General features: G+C 31.6%; 1 protein-coding gene and 1 non-coding gene across 2 annotated transcripts in view; one reads left to right on the top strand and one right to left on the bottom strand.

Annotated features, from left to right (window-relative positions):
- Positions 1-2197: 2197 nt before the first annotated feature.
- The window catches only part of LOC111692097 (piggyBac transposable element-derived protein 4-like), a 69355-nt gene continuing 45316 nt past the window's right edge, over positions 2198-26236 (bottom strand). The window contains exon 2 of the mRNA XM_023455820.1: positions 2198-2286. Within this exon, the coding sequence (XP_023311588.1) occupies positions 2198-2286 (89 nt within the window). The remainder of the gene's footprint in view (positions 2287-26236) is intronic.
- On the top strand, positions 20856-20927 carry Trnae-uuc. Its single transcript has one exon. It is a non-coding gene; the product is annotated as a tRNA-Glu (tRNA).

The following is a 26236-nucleotide window of genomic DNA, read 5'->3' as shown; positions in this document are numbered from 1 at the left end:
ATTGCCCCCTCTCACGCTCAGATCGAGTGCCGTTCTTACTTTGAGGATTCACTTATAACCAGTACACTGTAAAATTCGCCAGATATAAAAGGGGAGTCTGTGTATTTTTAATGCAAAGTAAGAGTGATATATGGAAAAATATTTTTATTGTGGTAAAATATCCGATTGTGACATTTAACCCTCATATATGTGGTGAATTAACAATTCGATCTCAACACTTAAGGGTTGGATGTAAATATCATTTTAACAGCAAATGAACTAAATGTGATATACTCTGCCTCAGAAGGAATAATCAATTGTCAATTTTTTACTAGGCTTCAGTTCTTCTCTGATGCTTCGAAAATTATTTTTATTTTCACTTTTAACAGACAAAAGTTATTATCCTCTTCCCAATAAGGTTTTCGCGGATATTTCGAAAATTTCTTTTACAATTTTAAAAATTATCAATGCAATGAGTATTCTTTGACTAATTGATTTACAAGAGATTCTTTATTAAACATGTGGGAACACATGTCTACAAGTGATCCATTTTAAGTATTACGTCAAGAGTGCCAGTCTGACGCTGCCCGGGACGGTCTAACAGCTGCAAGGACAAAAAATAGACGCGGGATGCAACAGGATTCCAGGAAAAGGTCCACGGCAGATTGGCGCCAAGGACCAGATACTTATACCTGCAAGCGACTCCACACCAAGACTCTTGCCCCGACAACACCTCTTTTTCACTAACTTGGTTTTCAATGAAAATAATTTGATTCTTACCGTTGATAAAGTTTTATTTTGCTGCACACCGAAAGCAACCCTCAACCCTATTTGTACTATAGCCCTATGTAATCGGTGTTCTTTATTATGGAAATAGAATTATTTTCTTTACATGAGTTGAGGTATAATTTTCCATTTTTCGTTAATTGTGTTCTGATTAATATATTAATATTTTCTAAGTGGGTTTTGGACCATTTTATTGACCCAAAAGGATTAAAACAGGTTTGTCCAGTTTGGTTTTGACTTAAGATTTTTGTATTGCTGCTGAAGATCTTGTTTTGTTGTAGTTTGATCCAATTTGTTGTTTTGATTAATTCCCCAGATAACAGTGTAATTCATGTTTTTCTATTTGAGACACTTTTTCGTTGTTTAGTGTTTGCCTGTTTCCATTTTCCTTTTTCTATATGTAATGTCTTATGTTTACTTACTCTGACGACCTACATTCGTATCATTGGATATAATTTCTGTTGTTTTTAAGAGTCCCTGTAATTGTGTCTAGATATGTATATTTGTACAGGGTGTCCAGTGACTAGATGACCATAGCTTAAGGTCGTATTCCTTGGACAATTTTAAGTCGAAAGTGCCTTATACACTTTGTCCAAAACTCAATAGTTAAGGAGTTACGGACAATATTAAATTTAACACTAAATAAATCTGGTGACATTGTTTATTCTTTGACGTTGTAATTAGATTATTTGACATGGCTATGTTTTCAAATCAAGAATATTCCGATATTCACTTTACGGACACTGTAACGGAAATGCGAGAGCGTCAGTGCGGGAATATCATCGGAGGTTTCCTGATCGAAGAATACCTAATAAGTAAGTATTGATAAATGTGCATCGTCAATTGACAGAAACATATATGTTTCCTAAAGCTACTGCAGAACGTCCCGTGCATCAAAAACTTGCCGAAGAAGAAACTATTCTTAACATGATCGAAAATAGTCCCTTAACTAGTATACGAAGAACATCTAATCGTGTTCAAGCTAGTCGAATGAAAGTGTGGAGAACATTACACAATTTTGGTTTGTACCCATATCACCTACATGAGTTGACCTTTGTCGTTGGTTCATTGCACACCCATAGCTTTTATGGGCAAATTATGTTTACGGATGAAGCCACCTTGAAGAGATGGAATTACGAATACCAGTAATTCAAATTCGTGGGCACTTGACAACCCTTTGGAAATCAGGGAAACGCATTTTCAACATCGCTTTTTGGTGAATATTTGGTGTGGTGTTCTTAATAACCTTCTTATTGGGCTATTCGTATTTCAAAAACGTTTAACATCCAAGCATTATCTAAATTTTTTACAAAATGTGTTGCCAGGATTAATGGAGAATGTTCCACTTCAGAATAGAGTTGTTAATATGTGAGTTCAGCCCGATGGAGCACCACCGCATTTTGGTGTAAATGTGAGAGAAATAACAACTTTGCTAATCGGTGGATTGCAAGAGGAGGTCCAGTTCTCTGGCCTCCAAGGTCGTCAGACCTAACGCCTCTTGACTATTATCTTTAGGGACACCTGAAAAGTCTAGTGTATTCAAATAAACCACAAGCCAGAGATGAGCTAATTCAAAACATTATTGATACAAGATGACCCAAATACTCTTCAGAGAGCTACCTACATCTTCAATTATTAGAAGAGCAATAATGTGTTGTGAGGCAGCGGGGGACATTTTCAACCAAACCTTTAATTAAAGCAATAAAAGCAATAAAAAAATTCGTAATTAATAACATATTACATTACTTTATTCAACATGCTCTTTACCAGATTTATTTACTGTTAAATTTAATATTGTCCATAACTCCTTAACTATTGAGTTTTGGACAAAGTGTATAAAATTAAAATTGTCTAAGGAATACGACCTTAAGCTATGGCCATCGAGTCACGAGACATCCTATATATCATTCATATACATTAAGTGATTTTTTTATATACTGTTATACTCTATTATTGTTATTAATGTTATTGTTATTATTGTTGTTATTTTACATGGTGTTACCCATAATTATTATTATTATTGTTATTATTATTATTATTATTATTATTATTATTATTATTATTATTGTTATTGTTAAAATTATTATTATTATTATTATTATTATTATTATTATTATTATTATTATTTCTATGTAGATCACATTCTTTCTTTCTGAATCCCACTAACAGTGTAAGAACAAATGAATATATCTCACGGTAGTGCATGTCAGGCCTTATCTTAACAGTGTAGACGTGATGCGAGTGTCTGTTCTTGCCTGTTTGAATATTCCAAGCTTGTGCGGGGCTTAGCTCTGCTGTCTCGCGGCTCCGCCGAGGTGGAAGTGGCTCGTCTCCTTACACTAATTGCTCATATCTGAACATTAACATGCTAATTGGCCGCTCACTTTATTACATCCTGCTGCCTGAACGCGAACGTGAACATCTCGCGTACGTGCATTCTCCTTAAACGGTTGCCCTGATTTATACCGGCGCGTATACCTGAGCTGGATGCGGTTGTGTACTATTTATTGCCATACCACCGTGCAGCTGAGATTGTCTTAAGATTAACGACAGTCTACGCCGATACCTCTATCTTGAAAAGTAATGTATAGGGTGGTTGATTTTCGATAGTTTTATAGGGTACAGCCAAAACGGTGATAGATACAAAAAATCTGATATCGATGTCCCGTCCTCTTTTTTTGAGTTTACTTCGCTGGTAACAAAAGGTCTTGGCTAACTTGATTAGTTTTAGATATACAGGGTTTTTTCGAAAAATGGCCCATTTACATTAACCTCTCTATCTCCGTTGTCATTCAATTTAGAAGAAAAAAGTGTGCACGTTATTTGTTCTATTTTTTATTAGGAAGCCATTGGCGTACTCAGATTTTTTACAAATCGCACAGTTTCTCCGATATTGCATAAACATAGGTTTTTTTAAATAGAATACCCTGTATTTGGCCATCCCGTTGAGTAGCATTTTTTTTAACTTTTCAGCCATATATAATAATAGATACTTTTTATTTGCCTAAATGAAGAAAATATAAAAAATGTATAGATATTTTTTCAGTGGCCCATGAGATTTGTTTAGTATTGGTTTCTTCGTTTTCTATTATTATTTTTATATTAAGCACCTAACTTAGACTAAAAAATTAAAAGAAAAAATAAATTAGATTATCCATATATCTTTACTTAATAGGTTTAATTATAGGTACACTTATAACTATCTAAACATAAACTAAACAAAAATAACAACTATAAAATGACAGAAACAACAATAAAACAAAAATGACATAACAAAGTCACAACAAGTGCTCGAATTGTCGGCCATTTTCTTTGATACATAACTGACAACGTTTGGCAATGGAACGGGTCGCATTGTAAATGTGAATATTTGACACCCGCTGAATATAGTTTTCAAAATGTTCCCTTAGCTCCTCGACATTATTAGCTCTATACTTATAAATTTTGTCTTTAACATCCCCCAAAAATAAGAGTCTATAGGGGTTAGGTCTGGTGACCTAGGCGGCCACCTGTTTGGTCCGTACGTACCGATCCAATTGTCACCGAAATTATGATTTAATAATTCTCTAACTATGTGGGAATTATGTGGAGGCGCACCATCATGCTGAAAGAACATATTATATCATTGAGCTAGTGATATATCGTCCAGCAGTTCAATAATATTTTTTTGTAAAATTCTCACATATCTCTGAGCGTTAAGGTTTTCATCGTACATTTCGTAAGCTAACACTCTATTGTGGAAGAGAGCTACCCATACATGAAAACCAAACCGCCCTTGTTGAATTCTGGCCCCCGTTTGGTGAAGATTCACATCTGATCAATAACGCGCATTATGCCGGTTGAATATACCTTCGCTGCTTATAAAAGCCTCGTCGGTCCAAATAACATTTTAGAAAAAAAATGGGGTATACATAAGTTTGCTGCAAAAACCATTGGCAGAAAATGACGCGTCTCTCTTCATCTCCTGGATGCAAATGGTGGACTTTTCTTATAGTATATGGTCGAAACTTGTGTTTTTTTAAAATTCTCAATGCTTTGAATTTACCAATTCCTATCGTTCTTTGAATTTCTCTGCTGGATACATTGGGATTTGCGACAACAAAAGCTAAAGTATTGATTTCATCATTTTCTCTATTCTGTATATTATAAGATTTAGCTCTCGGTTTTTGAAAAAAACCAAACTCACACAAGTTATCATAGAGTCGGCTAAAAATTCTCTTTTCTGGCTGATGACGCTCTGGGTATCTCTCCAAATATAAGTTTAAAGCTGTGTCACTATTTTTTTCACTTTCAATGTAACACTCTAACATTTGAACTTTGTGAAGATTTTCGTACACCATTTTTATTCTTTTCAAAATTAAAACCAAGTAATAGACGTTTAACAAGCTTTCAATCAGTCAAAAATAAACTAACTGTCAATATTAAACAACAAAAGACGAATAAATAAATAACATGGCCAACTGAAAAAATATCTATATCTACATTTTTGCATTTTTCTTCATTTAGGCAAATAAAAAGTATCTATTATTATATATGGCTGAAAAGGTAAAAAAAATGCTACTCAACGGGATGGCCAAATACAGGGTGTTCTATTTAAAAAAAACCTATGTTTATGCAATATCGGAGAAACTGTGCGATTTGTAAAAAAATCTGAGTACGCCAATGGCTTCCTAATAAAAAATAGAACAAATAACGTGCACACTTTTTTCTTCTAAATTGAATGACAACGGAGATAGAGAGGTTAATGTAAATGGGCCATTTTTCAAAAAAACCCTGTATATCTAAAACCAATCAAGTTAGCCAAGACCTTTTGTTACCAGCGAAGTAAACTCAAAAAAAGAGGACGGGACATCGATATCAGATTTTTTGTATCTATCACCGTTTTGGCTGTACCCTATAAAACTATCGAAAATCAACCACCCTGCACATCAAAACGCAAATACAGGGTCTGCAATTTAGTCAACAACTGTTTATACTAACAGAAGAAAATGTACTATAGATTTGTGGACTTGGACATGGATCTAAACTGTGAACGGCTGAAGTATTTCTGAGCAAGTCACCACGTCCCTGTTTGGACTTTTAGACATTACTAGAAGAGACTCTGAAACATGAAAGTAAGTCGCCTAGCTTATATCTACACAGGCTGCTCTACAAGCCCTATGAGAAACTTTGACAGATGATAGCACATTTTTTCTTATATATTGACATGAAATCAGATGTGTGAGAGCAAATTAAAAATTAAATTAAAATTCTATTTAAATACAACGCGGTAAAGAGAATGGTTGAAATGGTTATTATAAATTAAGAAAAATATTTGATTAAAAAAAAATTTGTTAGTATTGAATAAGTATTAGGATTATTAAGTCGGATTATTAGAACAGGATAAATTTCAAAATTCAAGTATAAAAATTATTATCATTTTGGTCAGATAGAGCATATGCCAAGATGTTATTAGAAAAACATAATTGAAATTAATTAAAATTAATAAGAGACAGATATCTAACAAAAGCTAAAATCAGAGTTTTTGTAAATACTTATAATATAAGGTAAAATAATAATTAGTAAAAGATATTAAGGTTTAAAGAAAAATTTGTATATCAATAAAAGGAATATGTCATAGAAATGTCAAAATTAAAGTGGGATCCACAAGGAATAAAGTAGTATATAGAAAAGTCAAATAAGATTATAGAATAAGAAGTATTTTGAAGTATAATTTAAATTTGATTGTAAAGAAACTAGAATAGGGTGTATATAAGTGCAAAGGATAAAGTGAAGTGATGTGAGTTGCAAAAGAAAAACGGCGCTTAAAAAGCAAAATCAGATATGTGGAAAGGCGTTAACAAGGGTGAAAAAAAATCAAGATAGTAGAAAGGGAAAAAAGAAATTAATTATTGATTAGTTACGAAGAAAATTTGTAAAGAGTTAGATGTTGTAAAAAATAGATTGAAAAACCAGAGAAAATAGAAGCAGTTATCGAGAGAGTATTAAAGTAACAAAGTAGGAGAAACCAAATATAGAACAGAAAAAAAAATTGTGGAAAAGTGAACCAAGCAAATATGGCAAGAGCGGAATACCAACAGCAGAAGCAGAGAGAGTCCGTAAGAAAGCGGTATAGCAGACAGTTTCCAGAAATCTATCGAGACAGAAAAGACAAGGACAAGGAATTAAACAAATAAGACGTATAAAAAGGTACCTTTATTTTCGTTGACAATTTGTGCACAAATTAAAATTAAAATTCGCTTAAAAATTTTCAGATTCAAAATTTTTAATTTTAAACAAATTTAATTCAACTATATAGAAAGCATCATCAAAATTGGCCAAGTAATTTAAATTTCTAGATATTAATATTAGAGATAAGTTATAACATATTAAACAAGAAGTTATACGAGAAAATTTAAATTGCTTATTGAAAGCAACCAGTAATACATTAATTTCACGAAAGTAGCCATATCGAAATAAATTCTTTTTTAAAGTGTTCAAGATATTGTGAAAGATTTCAAAATATTTGCTATTGTGTGACATTTCTTATTTGAAACTTATTGATATACAAAATAAAATATTAATAAATTAATTTATTGACAACATCTGTTGTTTAGAGTTGTGAGTTGTGTATGGTTTTCTGATGAATAATATCTTGAATTGAACCGACTATTGAGAAGAGTCTAAAGCTAGCAGGGAAAAGTTATACAACCAACATCACACTAAAATCAAATTACATATCACACTAAAACAAAATTCAAGATTTAATTTGGCGCTTATATATATGTTTATAAGTTACAAGCATTTTAAAAAGTATAATTTCATATTTCAAAGTAGCCTGATAAATAAAATATATATTGCTATAACAATAATTATTATTTGTGTTTAAAGTTTAAACATTAGTTAACCTCTATTAACTAAATTAACAAATCTTAAGACTATAAAAATTGTTCAAATTATCCACTCTCGGCTCGAATGCAAGTCTCACATCGGCGAACCAAAGATTCCGTCACTTGACGGATGAGATTTGGATCATTTCTTATTTGGTTAACTACATCCTGAATTCTAGTAACTGCTTGCGGGTAGTGATTTCAACATGGTAGACAAGGTTTCGTATTTTCTCGTAAATAAATGTCCAAAGGACTTAGATCTGGGGATCGCGGTGGCCATGCTATTGAACCTTGTTGACCTATCCAATTATTAGGGAAATGACCATTTAACTAAGCAGTTACTTGTGTCCCTCTATGTGGTGGTGCACCATCGTGCTGATACAAACATATTAAGCCCTACGTCAACAATGAAATCAAAAAGGTTGTTTTCCAAGAAATTTCTACACAGATCTGCATTTAAATGATTATTTAAAACATGTACAGGCAGTAAATTATTGTTGAAAATGCTACCCCAAACGTTGACACTGAAACGTTACTGAAATCATCTTGATCTAATTGCAAGCAGATTTTGTAACGCCCAGTTATGTTCATTATGATTATTACTTATGCCTTCCCTAGTAAAACACGCTTCAGAAAACAATATGACAAACGAAATTAATCTTATCATTTTGTGCATTTGTTAAAGTAACCAGCCACAAAATTGTAATCACTGAGGATCATATTATATTAATTGAAGAGTTGTTAATGACAGCATCTATTATATCTTCCTCATTTTGTCCATTCACTTCAGTAGGACGAATGGACTTTTTTGGAGTGGGGTTACCTTCTTCTCGAAGTATACGAAATGATGCACTAAAGACTGTGGGAGCAGGTCAGAACACTTTGTATTTGCTCTGTGCACGGGTCAAAGACCGATACAATCATAATTTGAAGTTTATGGTCTTGATTTTTGCGAAAAGTTCGAATCCAATTTTAAATTTTGTAGATTTCTCTCTCTCTCTCTCTCCCATTAGAATTATATAGATCCAAGCTGTTGTATCATTTAATCCAATCGGAATGCTTTCTCACAGAATTTCAGTAGGCTCTTGTGGTCTGTAATAAATAAACTATATGCAAACTAGTCATTATTGCACGCATGTTGTGTATTAATTGTAAGATAGTTCAGTTCAAAATCTTGAACTTATATTTTGTTCTTGTTGAAAGGCAATATTGTTATTGGTATTTGAATAGTAATCGGAATATATTATTCAAACTGACTTTGGAACTATTATTTTATCACCTAGTGTTTTTGTTTGTAAACTTCTATTGTAAAATATCTTTTAATTTTGTACATATTAACGAACATGAAGCCTGTTGCATCAGGAAGAATTTAATAATAATTATAACAACTTTCAAGTTTTTGCAGGTTTTGTTCTAACGAGCGTTCAAATAAAAACGTGGTCGAAGTTGGCTCTGACACATTGGACGTAGGGAGTAGCTTATAGCGACCAACTTAACCTCATTTCTCAACGAGCTGTATAGCAGCTGTCAGTTTCAATAACGTTAATGACTATATAACTTTATTTTAAAGAATAATCGTGATAACAATAACAAACAATTAAAGGAGAACAAACGCAAATCTTTTTTTAACACTGTGTGGCAGGTACCGACTGATACTCCCACCATTTGTGATAAAACACGTACAGAAGTTCTTGGCGCATTTTCCATTATTTGTTGGACATTTTCTTTTAATTCTTCAGTCCGCTTTTTAGGTCGGCCGCTTCCTTCTTTTCTTGTTACACTGCCCGTTTCACGAAAAACATTAACACAACGCTGAACTGCACTTTGAAAAATTTTGTACTCAACAACGCCGGGAAATTGATTTTGAAATTCTATGAAACATTCCTCAATAGAATACTTCCATATTCCATCAATCTTGCGTCCATTTCAAAAGTAGGACTCTATGATAAACACTTTTTGTTCTTGAGAAAACACCATTTTAAACGCTTTTTAAAACGAAAATATTCAAATTGATAGCGGCGATATAGCGCTTTGACAGATGACGTTTAAGTTCATTTGCTATACGCTACGCCCTACGTCCAAATTTTCAGAACCAACTTGACCACGTTTTTATTTGAACGCTCGTTATTATGCCTTGGAACTTTAATGAATGAAATTAAGGATGTAATATGATTTGAAAGCGATATTTTTGGTGATATTTAGGTATTTTTGAATATACATGATTTTACCAAGACGATTAATATAAGAGCAAAATGCTTTAGATTGGCTTTTTATTACAAGATTTTCTATTTCATGCAAAGTACAGAGCCTTTTAATGATTTGATTTAAATAATTATAATTATTGAGTTCACAAATTCGGATATGTGTCAATAACAGTTTCCTCTCTCTTTCCACTTTTCTTACGTTTTAGAATAAAAGAAATAACCATCTTATTAGGCAAAATTGACATTCTTATTAGATGAATTGAATTGGATTAGACACTGTTAAATGAAACCAATTAACACTGTTATTAAATGAAATCATTTAACAGTATTAAATGAAATTATTTAAATAAATTTTATTAAATAAAAAGATTAATGCAATGGAATTGATATTTCAAAACACTATTTATAGGCAACCTTTGTAACAAATACTGTCAGTAGCTGGTTAGTTGCTAATGTTTCAAACAAGTGCTTCAACTATTTAATTCCTCTTGGAATTCTCAAAACTGAACTAATTACCGTCCATTAATATAAAATCGATCCTTAAAAAGAAAGAAGAAAGTTTATCTGATATTTACCAATACCAAGTTTCTTTAACTGATACTTTTATAAACAACGATGTTACGTCATTAGAATGTAGTCTGGATTCTCTCGATTTTTTAGAAACTTTTATGCTATAGGGCATTAAAATACTTTCTTTAAGAGGTGATGCTTAGATGGAATCAAGGAAATGGCAGAAGTTGTGGTTATAGAATGCTGTACAACGAAATAATATTAGATTTTCTATCATGGTATTTACCCTCTGGGCAAAGAGAAGACGTATCAACTAGCGAGAATAGGTTTAACCATAGCTTTTCGGTGTTGAACCCTCCTGGGTTATAACCTACAAGAGGTATGGATAAAGAATAAGCCTCGAAAATGGTGGCAAGAACTTCCTGGATAGAAGTAAGCAAAAACGTTCTCTGAAGGACCATAAAGGTTAATGGCAGATATACTGAACCAAAGTCTTAAATCAATGAAGGTAAAAGTAGATTACCAATCCGACATTACAAATTCAGAAAACTTTGAAGTAGTATTGGTCGAGTAGAAGATAAACCTCAGAAGCTGGAATGTATGTTAAGGAACCACTGTCAAAACTGGGGAATCTAATTGGAAGACAGCTTATATATTACCAGCTACAGTAGTTGTGCTGAAATAATAAGTTGTGAACGTTGACGGCGATTCACTTTTCATCAGTAGAAGTGGAAGCAAGTCATCATACGTACTCGATACATTAACGAGGATAACTTTCTATCTCTTAATAGTAACCAGGAGAACAGTGCCAATGTCTTTGATCTCATTCTCAACTCTTGGTACATCAGAATATGTGTCTCTATTATAGCAGGTGCGACTATTTGCTTGTTTTACATTTTTCATGTAGCCAGGTATATTCTTATGTATACCCTGTAAATGTACGATGTGGAAATATTAAACTAACGAAACATGTATCTTTTTAAAGGAAAACAGCCATAACTTCTAGGGGTATCTCCTCCACATGAATATAAACATGCCGCATTTACATGGAGCGCACCTAATATAATATTAGCGGTTGCAGCGTTTACATGAGGTTAGGCCGGTAATAATAAGGTGTTTTACATGTTTATTGGGTTGAAATGGAAGCTATTTAAAGTGTCCCGGGGCGGCAGTTGGCAGCCTCGCTCCAGTAAAATACCACACGACACGCGCCTAACTCGGTTAGTCAACGCTCGGGACGCGTAATTCCAAACAAACAGCCTCTCAGATATTCGCGGTTTCTAAAAATCGAGCTTGTAGAGACCAACTTTAATTCATTAATTAATTACAATTTTTGTATATTAAATTCCAATGACACGCATGTAGGAGTCGTTGCTTCATATAAGAGCCGATATTGGAACAGTGCCTGAGATATGCGTCCTTGAACCGCCCATTTTTTAGAGGTTAAACAGTTTCCTGGTTGGTTGCCACATAATTAATTTAGACTTGTCGTTTTAATCTTTTATCACTTACTTCTCTAGAAGACAATCTATTATTGAAAATTAGGGCCTCTGGACAGTAGTTGCTATGTATACTTATTCAAGGTCAACCTGTGCTTGGTTTGTAGTCAATTATCTATTAATGTTCTAAACCTGGAATCCTCATCAATAATTAAATCATAAGTATATGGTTCTATAGAAGGAAACATTCGTATTTGCTAACAAATTTTCCTGTGGTGTAATGAATAGTACACCATAATATGACGTTAAATAAATGATATCTACAGCTAGTTATTCTATAAATATAAAGTTTTCTTAAAAAAAAAAACTGTTGTGCTACATTATTTTCGATGTACAGGCTCACAGACCTGTAAAGATGTTTTTCTGTTTCCTTTTGGATAATTCAATATATAAACATTTACTACAACGCATATATTTTCCAATTTTTTTAACAAGCAAAACATCTACTGCATCACATACAAAAGGCAGAAGTTAAACAAAAGTGTTACTTTAACAACTTTCCTTTAGTTTCCGGACGATAAAGAAATGTAAAATAAATAGCGCAACATTTAACTGAAGTATTAACGGAATTACGCTCCAGTTAAGTGACTATCTGACTCTGATTCAATTTCCCGAAACTCCCCTGCATGTACCGACTTTTAATGTACAATTAAAATACTGTTTCTCTAATCTAACTTGCTTAACAACATTGTTTCAAACACTGCTAATTCAATTCTGTGAAACGGAAACCCCAATGAAGAGGTGGAGCGCCGAATTTCAACGGTTTTACATAAATTTCCGTCTTACGCTTAACTGAATATATTATTTTATAGCCTTGCTTTTAATATTCTTTGAGAAATATCCGAGATTTGAAATGTGCCATCAGCAACTTGTTTGTCTTCTTTGATTTTCCAATGCGCGAGAAACAACTCTAATAATAAAATTGATCAATTTTTCTATATTCAGTTACCAACGCCTTGGTTCACATTTTTCAACCCTTTAAGTGTCTATTTGTTTCTATCCGATATTACTTCTCCACTTCATAACCCTACTTGTTTCCTCTTCTTAATATCTTATCTCTCAATGATTTTATTATTTCAATCTATTATAAATATGCTGGTTCATACTTTTACTATTTTCACTAATCTTTGTCAGTGTAACCTGTTCTGCGTTCTCTTCTTCCTCTTAGTATCTTATTTTCCATTGCTTTAACTATTCTCTTTAGATAAATAGAAACGCTAGCTGGATGCCCAAACATATATCATAATTCTGGTCAAATGTAATGGGTTTGCTAACGATCTGATATGTTTTTACTACACATTTTTGTTTTATATTCTGATTTATAATTTCGTATTCTTTGTTACCTTATTAAGATTTTTTACTTCTCTTTCCTCATATTTGTTCTTGTTCGTTATATTAATCGTATAACAGAATTCATCCTGTTATACGGTTATCTAAATATTTTGACTTCGAACTCTTTGGTGATTAATTTAGCTTCTCTTCTATTATTCTACCATCTTTTACAGTATTACACCTTGGAAGTTCTTTGTATAAAAGGTGTTTTGCAACGAGTGAGCCATACTGTAATGGTAAGTTCCTGATGTAGAAATAGCCAATCTAACCCAATTTACCTTAATTGAAAAGTTAATAATAACAAAGATGAAAAAAACAGAAATGTTTTTCCTCGATATTGTTTAATACATAGTAAATATCTGGACCAAATTCGGTTTACGCAAGATTCACATCTATCGTGATGCAGAATTCAAAGTATTTTGCCATTTTTTAGAGCTAGCCGTGCACATACACATGTATAAGATTTCAGTTTTAAAGTATGTAATTTCTGATATTAAATAAATGTTTTTCATACTTTTCTACGATATAGCTAAGATCACTCGTCTTTTAGAAAAAAACGGGTTTAACTTAGGTCAATAATTAGAAATTTGTCAATATTTGGAGGAACGAATTGCAGCAAAAAGTTATGCAGAAACTTATTCCAATATAAGTCAAACGGAAAGAAAATTATTTTCAAGGTTGCTTCAAAGATTGAGAGACGAAAAGAAATTCAAAAATTGGTCGGATGAGAATTCGAATAAAATTTAGGTTCGGCACTTTCATCGTTAACTTAAAATGAGCGTTTGCTTTGGAAGAGTTGACAATCATTTAATTAACTTAACTATTGATCTTCCTGAGAGACTTAACGCAGAACAATTATTTCAACCTTCTTCGTAAACAGTTTTTGCCAGTTATTAGAAGATGTACTACTAAATATTCGTCATAAAATCTTGTATTTACAAGGAGCCCCGCCTCATTGTTCGAGGGAAGTACGGAATCACCTGAATACTGTGTATTCCAATCGACGTCAACGAGGCAGCGACAATCTATGGCCACCCCGTAGTCCCGATTTAAATCCAATGAACTCTTACTTTTCGGGCTACATCAAACACTACGTATAGAGCTGTAATTAACATTAGGAACGAGTTATAGTAAAGAATTGTGGCTACTGCACATGCAATTCAAAATTTGCATCCGAACTTTTTGAACGAGAGAAATTTAGTGATTTAGAGAATGCATGGAAGAAGATCACTGAACATTTTACTCAAACATACCAACTATAATTTCTATACATCAACACATAATAATATTTTCTAACTATTCTAACTATAATTAATCGTTGATTTGTAAATTATGATCTGTTAATATTTAATTCTTTTAAACTGTTTCTTTATCTAACTGTTTTAATACAATTTCCTTAATTATTTTATATGCCAACACATTTTTTTTTCAAATAAATACTCTCACATTACATAGGTAGATAATTTTTTTATTTACCTCTTTATCCCTTATGTGGGGTATGAAGTTAAACCTATTTTTCTGCAAAAATAATGTTCCTAGAGATGTCAATTAAGAATATTTTTAATGCGTAGAAAACTATGAAGGACTAGTGTTTAATCAGAAATCACACACTGTGAGGACTAAAAAAGTTGTCCTTTACATATACATGGTATTCCAAACGTAGGGCCGTCTATATGGCAAATTACTAATCAAATTTGAATTCTGCGTCACGATATATGTACTTCCATAGACCAAATTTTGTCCAAATATCTACTCTGGGTCAAAAAAATATTGATAAAAGTCATTTTTTGATTCCCTGTATGTTTGTTGCTATTAAATTTTGCACCAAATTAAATTGAGTTAGATTAGCTTTTTTTGACTCCAGTAACTTCCCGTCACCGTATGGTTAATTACAAAACACCCTGTACATATAATTATTTTGTTTGTTTTTTTTTGGATATATACTGAAATCAACACACTGTATCTCAAGAAACGACACAGAGTAATAGCAGAGAAAATTTCATGAAATTATAATGTAGACTCTAAGAAAGACATAAATTACTTTTAAAGAAAAATAAAAATCTCCTTTCATAGTTATTTCATATAAAAACTAAAACATTATCAGTCAAAATTTAACTAATACATTGTAAACGAGAAGCATGTCAAGAAAATAAAGTTTAGGTTCGAAGTAGAAGCATGAAAGTAAAAGAAAAATGCCACAAGAAGGGCCAATTTAACAATTTTACGAATAACTAAACGTTAAATAATCTAGTACAAAAGAAAATTCAAATATTATAGTATCAGAAAACACATAGGCTAGAAGTTTGTTATAAAAATTTGTCATGCAGAATGTCATATAAAAATTTATTGTAAATTAGTTTAAGATGTATAAAATTTACTACGCAGTTATAAAATATAAATTACGCCGTAAGTTAATTAAAATAAAATTCATCGCAATATGTGGGAGAAATTGCGCAGTTAGAAAATAATATCATGGATACGAGTGACCAATTAAAAAGGGACAAATCAGAAGATTTACCTTGTACCGGAAAACAAAAGAGTATCGTTGGGAAGTAAACAAGTGGAAAAGAGAGGTTGGTCCGAGACACTGGTGAGGGGTGCATGTTGTCCTGTGGCTCCCGAAAATAACATCAAAAACACCAGGAAGCAATCCACTCAGACCCAACAGCCATCTTCAATGAACGAGTACAGCTGACAAACCACAACTAATGTGAGGTTAGAGTGACGATCGAAAATTCAGAAGCAGACAGAAATAAACGTAAGTCCAGTTGCATAAGCATAAGCGTATTCTCCAAAAACATAAAGTAAAGTGTTGCGAATTTGAACTAAAAACAGTTTGTGAAATAGAAAACTTCAGTTCAAACCATAAACAATTTCAGTGGGTAAAATTAAAAATGACAGTTTTGAACATTTCCTAGTTTAAGAATTAGTTTAGTTTCGATGTTCGTAATATAAGTTAATTTGTTTCATAAAACTTTTAAAACATTAATAATTGGTTAACCAAATACTTTTCATATCATGTTAGATAGAGTTAAGGAATTTCTCCGATATTTAGTCATGTAAAAGTCTATAAAAAAAAATCTAGTTTCTGTGTTTATCACCATATTGTTCGGAATTTAAAAATTAATACTTAATAAATGTCATATTGTGAAAATAGTTGAAATTTTGCTTTTATTCAATGCTTCTTACAAAAAAATGAATAGTAAAGGTAAATTTAAAACAACATAGAACCGCTTCTCTGAGGTAAGATCTCATGCTGTTAAATGAACAAGTGTTTTTGAGGGATAGTGTAGAAATTATCAATAAACATTCCTATCTACACTGTTAAAAATGAACCTACACTGTTAACATTATTCATGCAAGGTAAAGCTGCCGGAGGAGAGTTTAGCAAAACGAAGGTAAGAAAGTACAATTCGTCTATATTTGTCATTGTAATTATTAAATTTTATTAAGAGAACCTACATTCAAAGAAAATTTTGATTTAAACACACACAAATAACATTCTATACAACAAAAGGCGCCCAAATGAATATTCAAAATTACACAAATAATATTTAATCATTACACACAAACAAAACACGAAAATACTCACACAAAATAAAAATAATAAAATAAATAAATATTATTATTATTATAATACATTTTCATTATTTCGTATTTTATTTTTTTTAAAGAACGAATGCAGTTCATTCGATTTAAAATGACACCTTCGCTAAATCAAATATTTCTATACCACTACTCCTGCTTGATCTAATGTTGACAATTCCGCTTTAAGACAATATAAGCTAGTGACATTCTTGGGAAAATAATATTACTTTTCTCATCAAACTTTTGCAGTTTAAATTGCTTGATGGTTAAATAAAACTTACCAGAACCCGAGGTCGTAACATCTTGTAGATACGCCTCGTATCCACTTAAGTTTGCCTCACGGCCCACTGCACCCTCTCCTTCCCCCATACGCGAACTAGTGCACATAGTGAGTAAATTGCCGGGACATTTAAAGCAATATAAAGATGTTTTTGAATACGCTCGTGGCGCAATAAACGTTTTATGGCTAATTGTCATTGGTTTATGACTCAATATGGCGACTGGTCTAGTTTAAACATGATTGGTCTCAAGGGAATAGCGTCATAAAGCCATCCGCGACCGCATCAAATGTTAGCGGATGTTGCCAAGCCAAGCAGACTAATAAAACTTAATTGATTTTGGATGCGCTTTTGAGAGAAAAACAGTTTGTCTTAAGAATAGCACATTTTAGGAAAACGTAAATATTTGTAACATTGAATATGATTCATTTTTCTAAACAGCGTCAGTTCTCTCAAAAGATTTGCAGTGTACACCTTGAAAAATATCAGCCTCAAGCACCTTTTACTTCTTTTTAAATTCAGCGTGCAAAAATGCCTACAGCTACAGGGTTGGTTATAATTAGGTGTAAAAAATTTACCCGAACCTTCTCGCCAAAACGAAATACTTGGTCAAATATACCTTTGTTCCAAAATGGCGCCTTACAAAGGTACTGGAGTTGAAGTACTTTTTAAAAAAATAGTATTTTCTTAATATTTCCAGAATAGCTTAACAAATTGTTTTGAAATTTGGTGTACATACAATTTTGTATTTATATATTTTTTTATTTATATTACAAACTGTATTTTCTTATTACTTATTACTAAACCATAATTTATTACTATCTATTTTAGAAAAGTATGGCATAAGAGGAACGGCACTTAACTGGGTATCAACATTTCTTCGGGGTCGTCAACAGTATGTGTCTTTAAAGGTCGAATCTAAACAATCTATAGATTTTATGCAATCCGGTTGTTTAAATTCGGATGTAGGTGTACATCAAGGCTCAATAATAGGACCTGTTTTATTCATTTTATATGTCAACAATCCATCAAGTGTCACAAAACATATCGCCTATACAGCCTATGCTGATGACATTTCAATGGTTTTATCGTCAAGGGATTCAGAAGCATTGAATAGTAGAACCGCAGAGGCAGTGGGCAGAGTCTCACAGTACTTTAACAGTATCGATTTGTTTTTGAATTTGGACAAGACTGATATTTTAAGAATACATAATTATCAAAGAACTATCGAAGATCTACATATTAAAGTAAATAATAAAATTGTGACTAATGCACATGCCAGTGTACATTTTCTAGGTGTTTATTTGGATGAATTCTTGAACTTTAAATTACATTGTGATAAACTTATTTCGAAAATGAATTCTCTCAAGTTTCTTTTCATAAATTTGCGAACGGTGCTGAACCTTTCCCAGCTTGTACACGTTTACTATGCCCAAGTAGATTCAAGACTTAGATACGGAATTTGTTTATGGGGCAATACGACCAATTCAGTTAGCGTTTTTATTGCACAAAAAAGAATCATCCGTTGCATGTTAAAAATCTCAGACAGAAAGTCATGTAGACAATATTTTAAGGAATTAAACATTTTACCCCTTCCCTGTTTGTTTATATACGAATTATGTGTTTATGTATATAAAAATAAGAAAAGCATTGACATTATCAAAGATAAATACAACTATAACACGAGACATGCTGGTGATCTTAGAGTGCCGTTTGCCAAACTAAAACTAGCCCTGAATGCTCCTTGTTGCTTGGGTCCAAAATATTTTAATCGTTTACCAAATGACGTTAAATACTGTTTGTAAATATTTTTAAACGAAAGTTAAAGCTATATTTGCTCGATATATGTTTTTACAGTGTGTCGGAGTTTTTAAATTGTCCTCTATCGAATGGCATAAACAATTTTTATATGTAACGTTTCGTCTCTCCAGGACCATCACCAACTTCATTTTTTTAAATACGAGTCTGGAAATTTTATTACATTTTTTGCAAGCCTTCATGATCCCCAATACCGTACTGCCTCAGTCCGAACCAAACTCAGACGTTTTGTCTCGAAAAATTCATCTTCAGTGTATTCGTTCTAAATTCATCTAAATTTTTATTTCGATTTCTTTATTTATTAAATTATCGTGCACTGTAAGTGTCGCTAGACCCTGTGAAATTCATCTAGTTATTTAAACTATTACCACCACGCATTAAAATAATATCATTATTAGTTTTATTCCCATGTGCATAGTCATTTCTAGGCTTCTCGAGTGCTCAAAATTCAAACAAATTCCGATCTATTTTTTTCAGGATATTCATACGAATACATCTGACATGCTCTTTCACAGTTGCGGTTACAGATATAATAAATTCCGATAATATTACGCTGATCTTCATTTTCAACATTTGCCAAAACGAAAATGTTTTTGAACATTTACTGAAATTTTTTAAAGAAGAATATTCAGTTGGCGTTTTTGTTGTTCATATGCATTTTTAAGAATTAATTTGTCATAATAAAATTAAAATTGTAATAATGTTTTAATTTTGACGCAACAACTTATTGAGTTATGTATGACCAAGTAATGGTAGTAGTTAATAATAATAAATGTTTTATGCGCGTGGTGGTAATAGTTTAAATAACTAGATGGATTTCACAGGGTCTAACGACACTTACAGTGTACGATAATTCAATGAACAAAAAATCTAAATAAAAAATTTAGATAAATTTGGAATACTGAAGATGATTTTTTCGAGACAAAACGTCTGAATCTGGTGCGGACAGAGGCAGTACAGTATTGGGGATCATAAAAGCTTGCAAAAAATGTAATAAAATTTCAGGGGTCGTATTTAAAAAAATGAAGTTGATGATGGTCCTGGGAAGACGAAACGTTACATACAAAAATTGATTATACCATTCGATAGAGGGCAAAAAGTGGCCATGAGAAAGTGTTCTTTTTTCAATATCACCTCAAATAACGCTGAAATTAAACAAAAACGGATTTCCAAAATTTCAATTCTTTTCAAATATTTCGAAAACTAATCATGTTAGCCTTGATTTTTTAGAGGCATAATGTTCGTACCCTGATAACGCAACTTTGCCCCCATTTAAACTATTTCGTAGCTCTTACCCTTTATACAATACAATTATATTTTTTGCTAATATCGACTTTTGTGTCAAATCAACAATATGCTCGATTACCAGGTCACTATTTAACAACATTCAGACCTCTATTGTTGTCACTGTTCTTATACAGGGTCGGAAAATCCCCATGATTCATCGGCCGTTACGTGTGAACGATAAAGAAAGTCATAGAAATCCGTGCGATAGAGAAAGATGGCTATAATGAAGGCGTCTAATAGTCACCGCCCATTTCGCCCTTCTACAAATAAGATCCACTTCTTATCGCACGGATTTCTATGACTTACTTTATCGCTCTCACGTAACGGCCGATGAACCATGGGGACTTTCCGACCCTGTATAACCACTGTATACTATGCCAAGTAGGTAATCTATATTTTTAATTACTCATAAAGTCCTTAGTAATTGTTTTTGGGAAAAATGTTACTCCTATTTCCTTTTTGTGTCTTTTGACAAGAGGAATCACTTCTTATAGTTTGTTTTCAGAAGAATAAAATAAATTCAGCTTAGCGGTATTACATTTAGAGATTTTTATTTTCAGTAGATATAGCTGAGAGACGTACATTTTGATCCTAAGAGTCTATGGATAAGTGTTATCTTTTTTTTAGGTATCCTGTATGTAATACTCACATCTTAAAAACTGCATGAAATTGGACGTATATATATAAACATACGCTAAAGTACAATCCGATATGGTCTAGTGGCTAGGATACCTGGCTTTCACCCAGGAGGCTCGGGTTCGATTCCCGGTATCGGAAATATATATTTTTTTATTTTTCATCTATCGTATAAGAACTCTTTGTCAACCTATATTTTACAAAACTATTAAATTAAAAAAATGGAATTTTATTTCGAGTTTGTAGGCGTTTTATAATTCTCTTTCTGAAATAGTTTCATCACTGTTTTAATATAAATATTTCTTTTTGAATAATCATAAAACTTTTCAACATTTAAATAGTTATTTATACTATGATGAAAATTTAAAAAATACTGATAAAATTATAACTAGATACAATAAAGATATAGAGATTATACTTATACACCGCGCCATCTGTTAAACTACATGTATTTCCTACAGAAAACTGTATCCCTATTCACGTTACCTGTGAAGAAATTCATGCAGTTTCTCTTTATATGTCATGTTACAACTGAACAGATTTATATGAAATGACATCAAACCAGAAAGGAATTATGACATGATTATAGAGAAATACATGAAGAGACCTATTTATGCATTTTCTGTACCCAATAGTCTATCTATATGTATAGCCTTCTGAACAACTAAACTATCATCCCATATTAAAAGCTTAACTGGTTATATACTAAAGAAAACTTTTTTTAATATGTTTTGTACATTATTTTCTACAGTATTCTATTGTTGGAAAATTAAAATAGAAAATATTAAGTTGGAAAATGCTTCTGTTTAAATAATTTTCAGTGAATAATTCCTTTCGTAATTATTATATCGGAATGCGCATGCGTCTGACTATTGGAAACTGTTTTGGATTGCTCTAGGTAGGAACAAGGCTAAGGACTTTAATTATACCCTTCTGTATATATAATATAGTCAGACAACCAGTCTAACTTGGGTTTTAAAGTTCTAGATTGCGACTCTTCTACAAAATCATTGTCATCCATAACCATATTTGTGCTAAGAACGAGGAACCAGGGTGACAAAGATTTAATGGGAGAGTCGCCATCTAGTTCTTTAATACCCAACTTTGACTGGTCGTCTACCTATATAATATTATACCTATATGTATAAACAAAGGTTCTGTCCATCGATCTTGTTAATCCTGTAGCGGAGTGACCTCTACCGTCGCAAAATTAAACACAGTCTTTATGAAATTGATAAAAACAAGATACCTTTTAAAATATCGATATCAATTAACGACTCTCAACATGTTATTCCCTTCAAGAAATTACATGAAGATTAATAAATAAAGAATTGTGAAAATAATTAATAGAAACATAAAATAAAATGTAATTCGCCACCCTTTCGATCCGATACCAGCTCTATCGGCATTTTATGAAAAGTGAGCAAGACTTTAAAAATATGCTCCAGTTTATGTTATGCTGCGTAGTTTATATTCATCGAAGAAGTTAACTTCTCCCTAGTACTTTCTTTCGTTGTTTCAGTCAACCAGAACTAACGCTACCAGCTTCGTTATCATCTTTGAAGGTTGTAAGTAAACTATACATATATTTGAAGTATTCAGACGATTCAGACGAAATCTAAATCTGGAGACAATGCCTCCCAATACAGTGCAGCTCTTTCATAAGAGATGGCGCACAAAGACCAAAAGAAACTTTAGAATCCTGAATTTATTGACGTTTCAAAACATAGGCGTCCGAAAGGGGCACTTGCCTGGCCTAAATTTTCCAACTAATGTACAAAGGTACCATACCAGGTATTAAGTGTTATTGATTTTCATTACAATTAATTGCCTGTATTTAGCCTTACTCGCTGGTAAATGGCAAATTTCCGCGGACGCTCATGTTCCAAAAAACAGACCGATTAATAAATATACCAAATTGTACAAATAATCTTGTAACAATTTGTTACAATAAAGTAAAGCAGTTCTGGAAAATATTAAGACAAGTAAGTTACTTTTTACACACACTTGTCTAAACTCTGTTTTCTGTTAATTTAACAAATTTATTTAGATGGGATATTTACATGTGGTCTAGAAATATTTAAAACATTTCACAAACGTGTCGTTAACGCCCATCGCAGATAAATTTAAAAATATGTGTATATTTAAGGAATGCTCAAAAGGAACTGTTACATATCAAAATAATCAACTTTGGATGGCGGTGGTTGTTTGTTTGAATTATTTCAGTTCATTTTTTCAAATAGTGTTTTCCTAGAAATTAAAGTTTATTTACCAGCAGTCAGTTCCGTATAAACTACATCTATCTTTAAACGGGGTTTCATGAAAAAAAATCTCAACCTGCCATGTGTACCGCATACAACAATTTTCTTCTACGAATTTACCGAAAATAATCTTATAAATAGATTTGTGCTCATGTTTTGGATTTTTCAATATCTATATTTCATTTCTAACTAGAAAAAAACAATGAAGTATTAAAGCAAATGATAATAAATACTACATAATCTGGGTAGGTAAGAAGAAATCTTTTTTACGTTTTACTGGTTAAACCATCAATTTGTAAACTAATTATAACAATAAATGAAACTCTGAAAATAGTTTATTTCTTTTTCTATGCAAAGTCGATATCGTGCCACTATATTTTGTAAACAATTTGTATCATATTATTTCTTTGCAAAATGCAGCCGTACCTACAAAAAGTTATACTTAATATCAATCCATTATTAGATGCTGAAAATCGATATATGTTTAAACATGTTTTTGGATTTTCCTGAAAATTCCAATTTTTTTTAAAAATTTTGTTACATACCTCCTTTTGGTGTATCTATGTTTTGAACGAAATGCTCTGTGGGGATATACCTAATAATAGCTTTTTTCCAAATTTTTTATTTTACTAGATTTGAATAAAAATATAATTATCTACCTCTCGAAGCATTTTAATAATACCTATTTTAAGTAAATTGACACAATATTGAACATTTCTGCTTTCATTAATACTTTTGACAGATTAGCATCTTTTATTTAGTTGTCATTTGTCAATATTCTTATAATTTTCAAATGTCTAAATAAATCACTACCTAATAAAATAAATACTGTTTTATTCATAGAATCATAAGTTTATTTTAGAGAAATACAGCATTTCTTTTAAGTTGTTTTGCTTAATCTTTTCAACATTTCTGTGAGCTAATAAAAAATTATAATTCTATGTTTTTGAAGTAATCGAAATGAATAAGTACTTTAGAAATCACCCTCGAAGGGTTCATTCATGACAAATACTTGTTTTAAATTTAGTTTTTATTTAAACTGTCGTTACAAAACTTTAAACTTTTCAAAATAATTTAAAACGAAACGTCATTCTCGGCTCTGAAAACAAGAACAGATAGATTTTCGAAATGTCAGCAACTTATTGAATCTTGTGATATACAGAGAGTCCCCACTTTAATGCAGCAAACTTTAACAGCCGATAGAGCAAGTCACTTGAGCATTGTCTTAAGCGGCTTTGTTTCCGAGATACAGACTGTTAAAATAATTTCATATAAGTAACTGCAAAACGTATAATATTTTTGTACATTTTTATCATGAGCCATGAGTACTTTAATATTTTGTACATTGTTTCATTTAGAGTCCTGTTTGCTCCATAGTGCAGCATCGAAATGTTCACAAGAGCCGATTTTCATGGTTTTCTTGTAATAAAGAAATATCTTAAAAACAAATGTTTCAACATGTATCCACGTTAACGCGGACACACTGTACATTATGACACCCAAAGTGTGACGGCGTACTTAGCAACGAATAAACTATTGTGAAAAATAAAGCTAACTAAGTTTCCAGTAACTGTTAACGTTAAACATTTGTCATCTCGTAAAACGTTGTATGAATTATTATCCCATCGGTTCGACTATAAAGTTTAGAGGCTTTCAAGAACTCATGCGTCTGTAGTACTCCTTCCATCAGCGTCGACACGATTGTTATTAGATTTAAGTATTCACTAAGTTCATAGCCTTAACGACGTAAATTTAGTTCACCTAATTTAATTTTACTGTTGAAAGTAAAAACGAGAAATTTTCATTATTTTGTTTACAATTTTGAAGTAATTTTTAATCTCGTTTTTAAACATAAAGACAAATGCACTAGGAATAAAAAACTGTAATGACAAGCTAGGTATATCTATCAATTGAGTTGTTACTTTAAAAATAATATATAAGATGTTCGTTTATAAAGAAAAAACAAAAAAAAAAAGGTAGAGAAATAAGAACAGAGGAAATTTAGAAAAGAGTTTTTGGAAGTAACTGTATAGAACAATGAAAGTAAAATAACTAAACAGTTAATAATCCAAAAACCAACTAAAGATAGAATCTAGATAAAGAAAAAAATAATTAGGCATAGATTCAATAGGGATAACTGTATTCAATTCTGGTTCTATATGTATTATTAAGAGAATATGAAATCATTTTCCATAAAATAACTTTTCAGTTATTTACTTATAAGAAAATAAAAAACGGAAAGTTTCTGTAACTGAATCTAAACAAAATGTACATTATTTTCCCTCACATGGCGTGGTATATTACTAAAAAAATGTGAAATTTGTCCTAAGAAATTGTAAACAATGTTAAATTTTACTCTTTTTTGTGTACAACTGTTTCTAATATCGCAGGTTATACTTTCTGCTACGTAATTCATTTGTATCAATTTAATTTTGCTTTCCCATTTTGCGATATGGGAAATTTTAAGTTTGTCTCAACATATGGCAAATATAAGTCAAAACTAAATGATATGAATGGCATGATGTGATAAATAAGTGTGAAAGCCCAAGAAACTGATTATTTTTTATTTTTGAGTTCTTTCTGTAGGATAGTTTCTTGTATGTCTGACTTAATTAACTTGAAAATAATGATTAAAGGCTCAATATTTGCCAACACATTTTTACAGCAGGGTAAAAGGTAATTTATAAGTTATATAATAAATAATTTTTTATTATTACTTGCTTTTTTATTTTAAACAATATTAGGTAAGCTAATTCAAATCAGACTAAAACATGGAAAAAGTTATCGTCTTCGAAAGTTTATATTATTTAACCATTTCGATAAGTCAGGTAAGTGTTTTTTCGTTAATAATTTTCTTATAGTTTCTATTTTATTTTGACTTTAGATCATTAGTAATCAATAGCTTGTCTATGAAGTAGCTTTAGTATAGGCTATTGGCATCAAAGGGTCTATTTGACTTCAATTGAAGAGAACATCATTTACAACATTTATTTTTTATGTCTGCCTGTTTTATCGATATTTAATAACAATAAAGAAATTTTCATTTACCTCAACCATTTTGAGATAACTATAATTTTAAATACCGAACGATCATATAACCATGACTTAAATTTGGAAATTTCTCATTTTAAGTATTTTAACAGTTAACAAAAATCAGGATAGACAGTAACAACCTAATAAAGCGACTTT

Source organism: Anoplophora glabripennis, unplaced genomic scaffold (assembly GCF_000390285.2).
Source record: "Anoplophora glabripennis isolate ALB-LARVAE unplaced genomic scaffold, Agla_2.0 scaffold71, whole genome shotgun sequence".
Lineage (NCBI taxonomy): Eukaryota > Metazoa > Arthropoda > Insecta > Coleoptera > Cerambycidae > Anoplophora > Anoplophora glabripennis.
The sequence above is the reverse complement of the archived record's forward strand: the minus strand, read 5'-3'. Positions and strand labels throughout refer to the sequence as shown.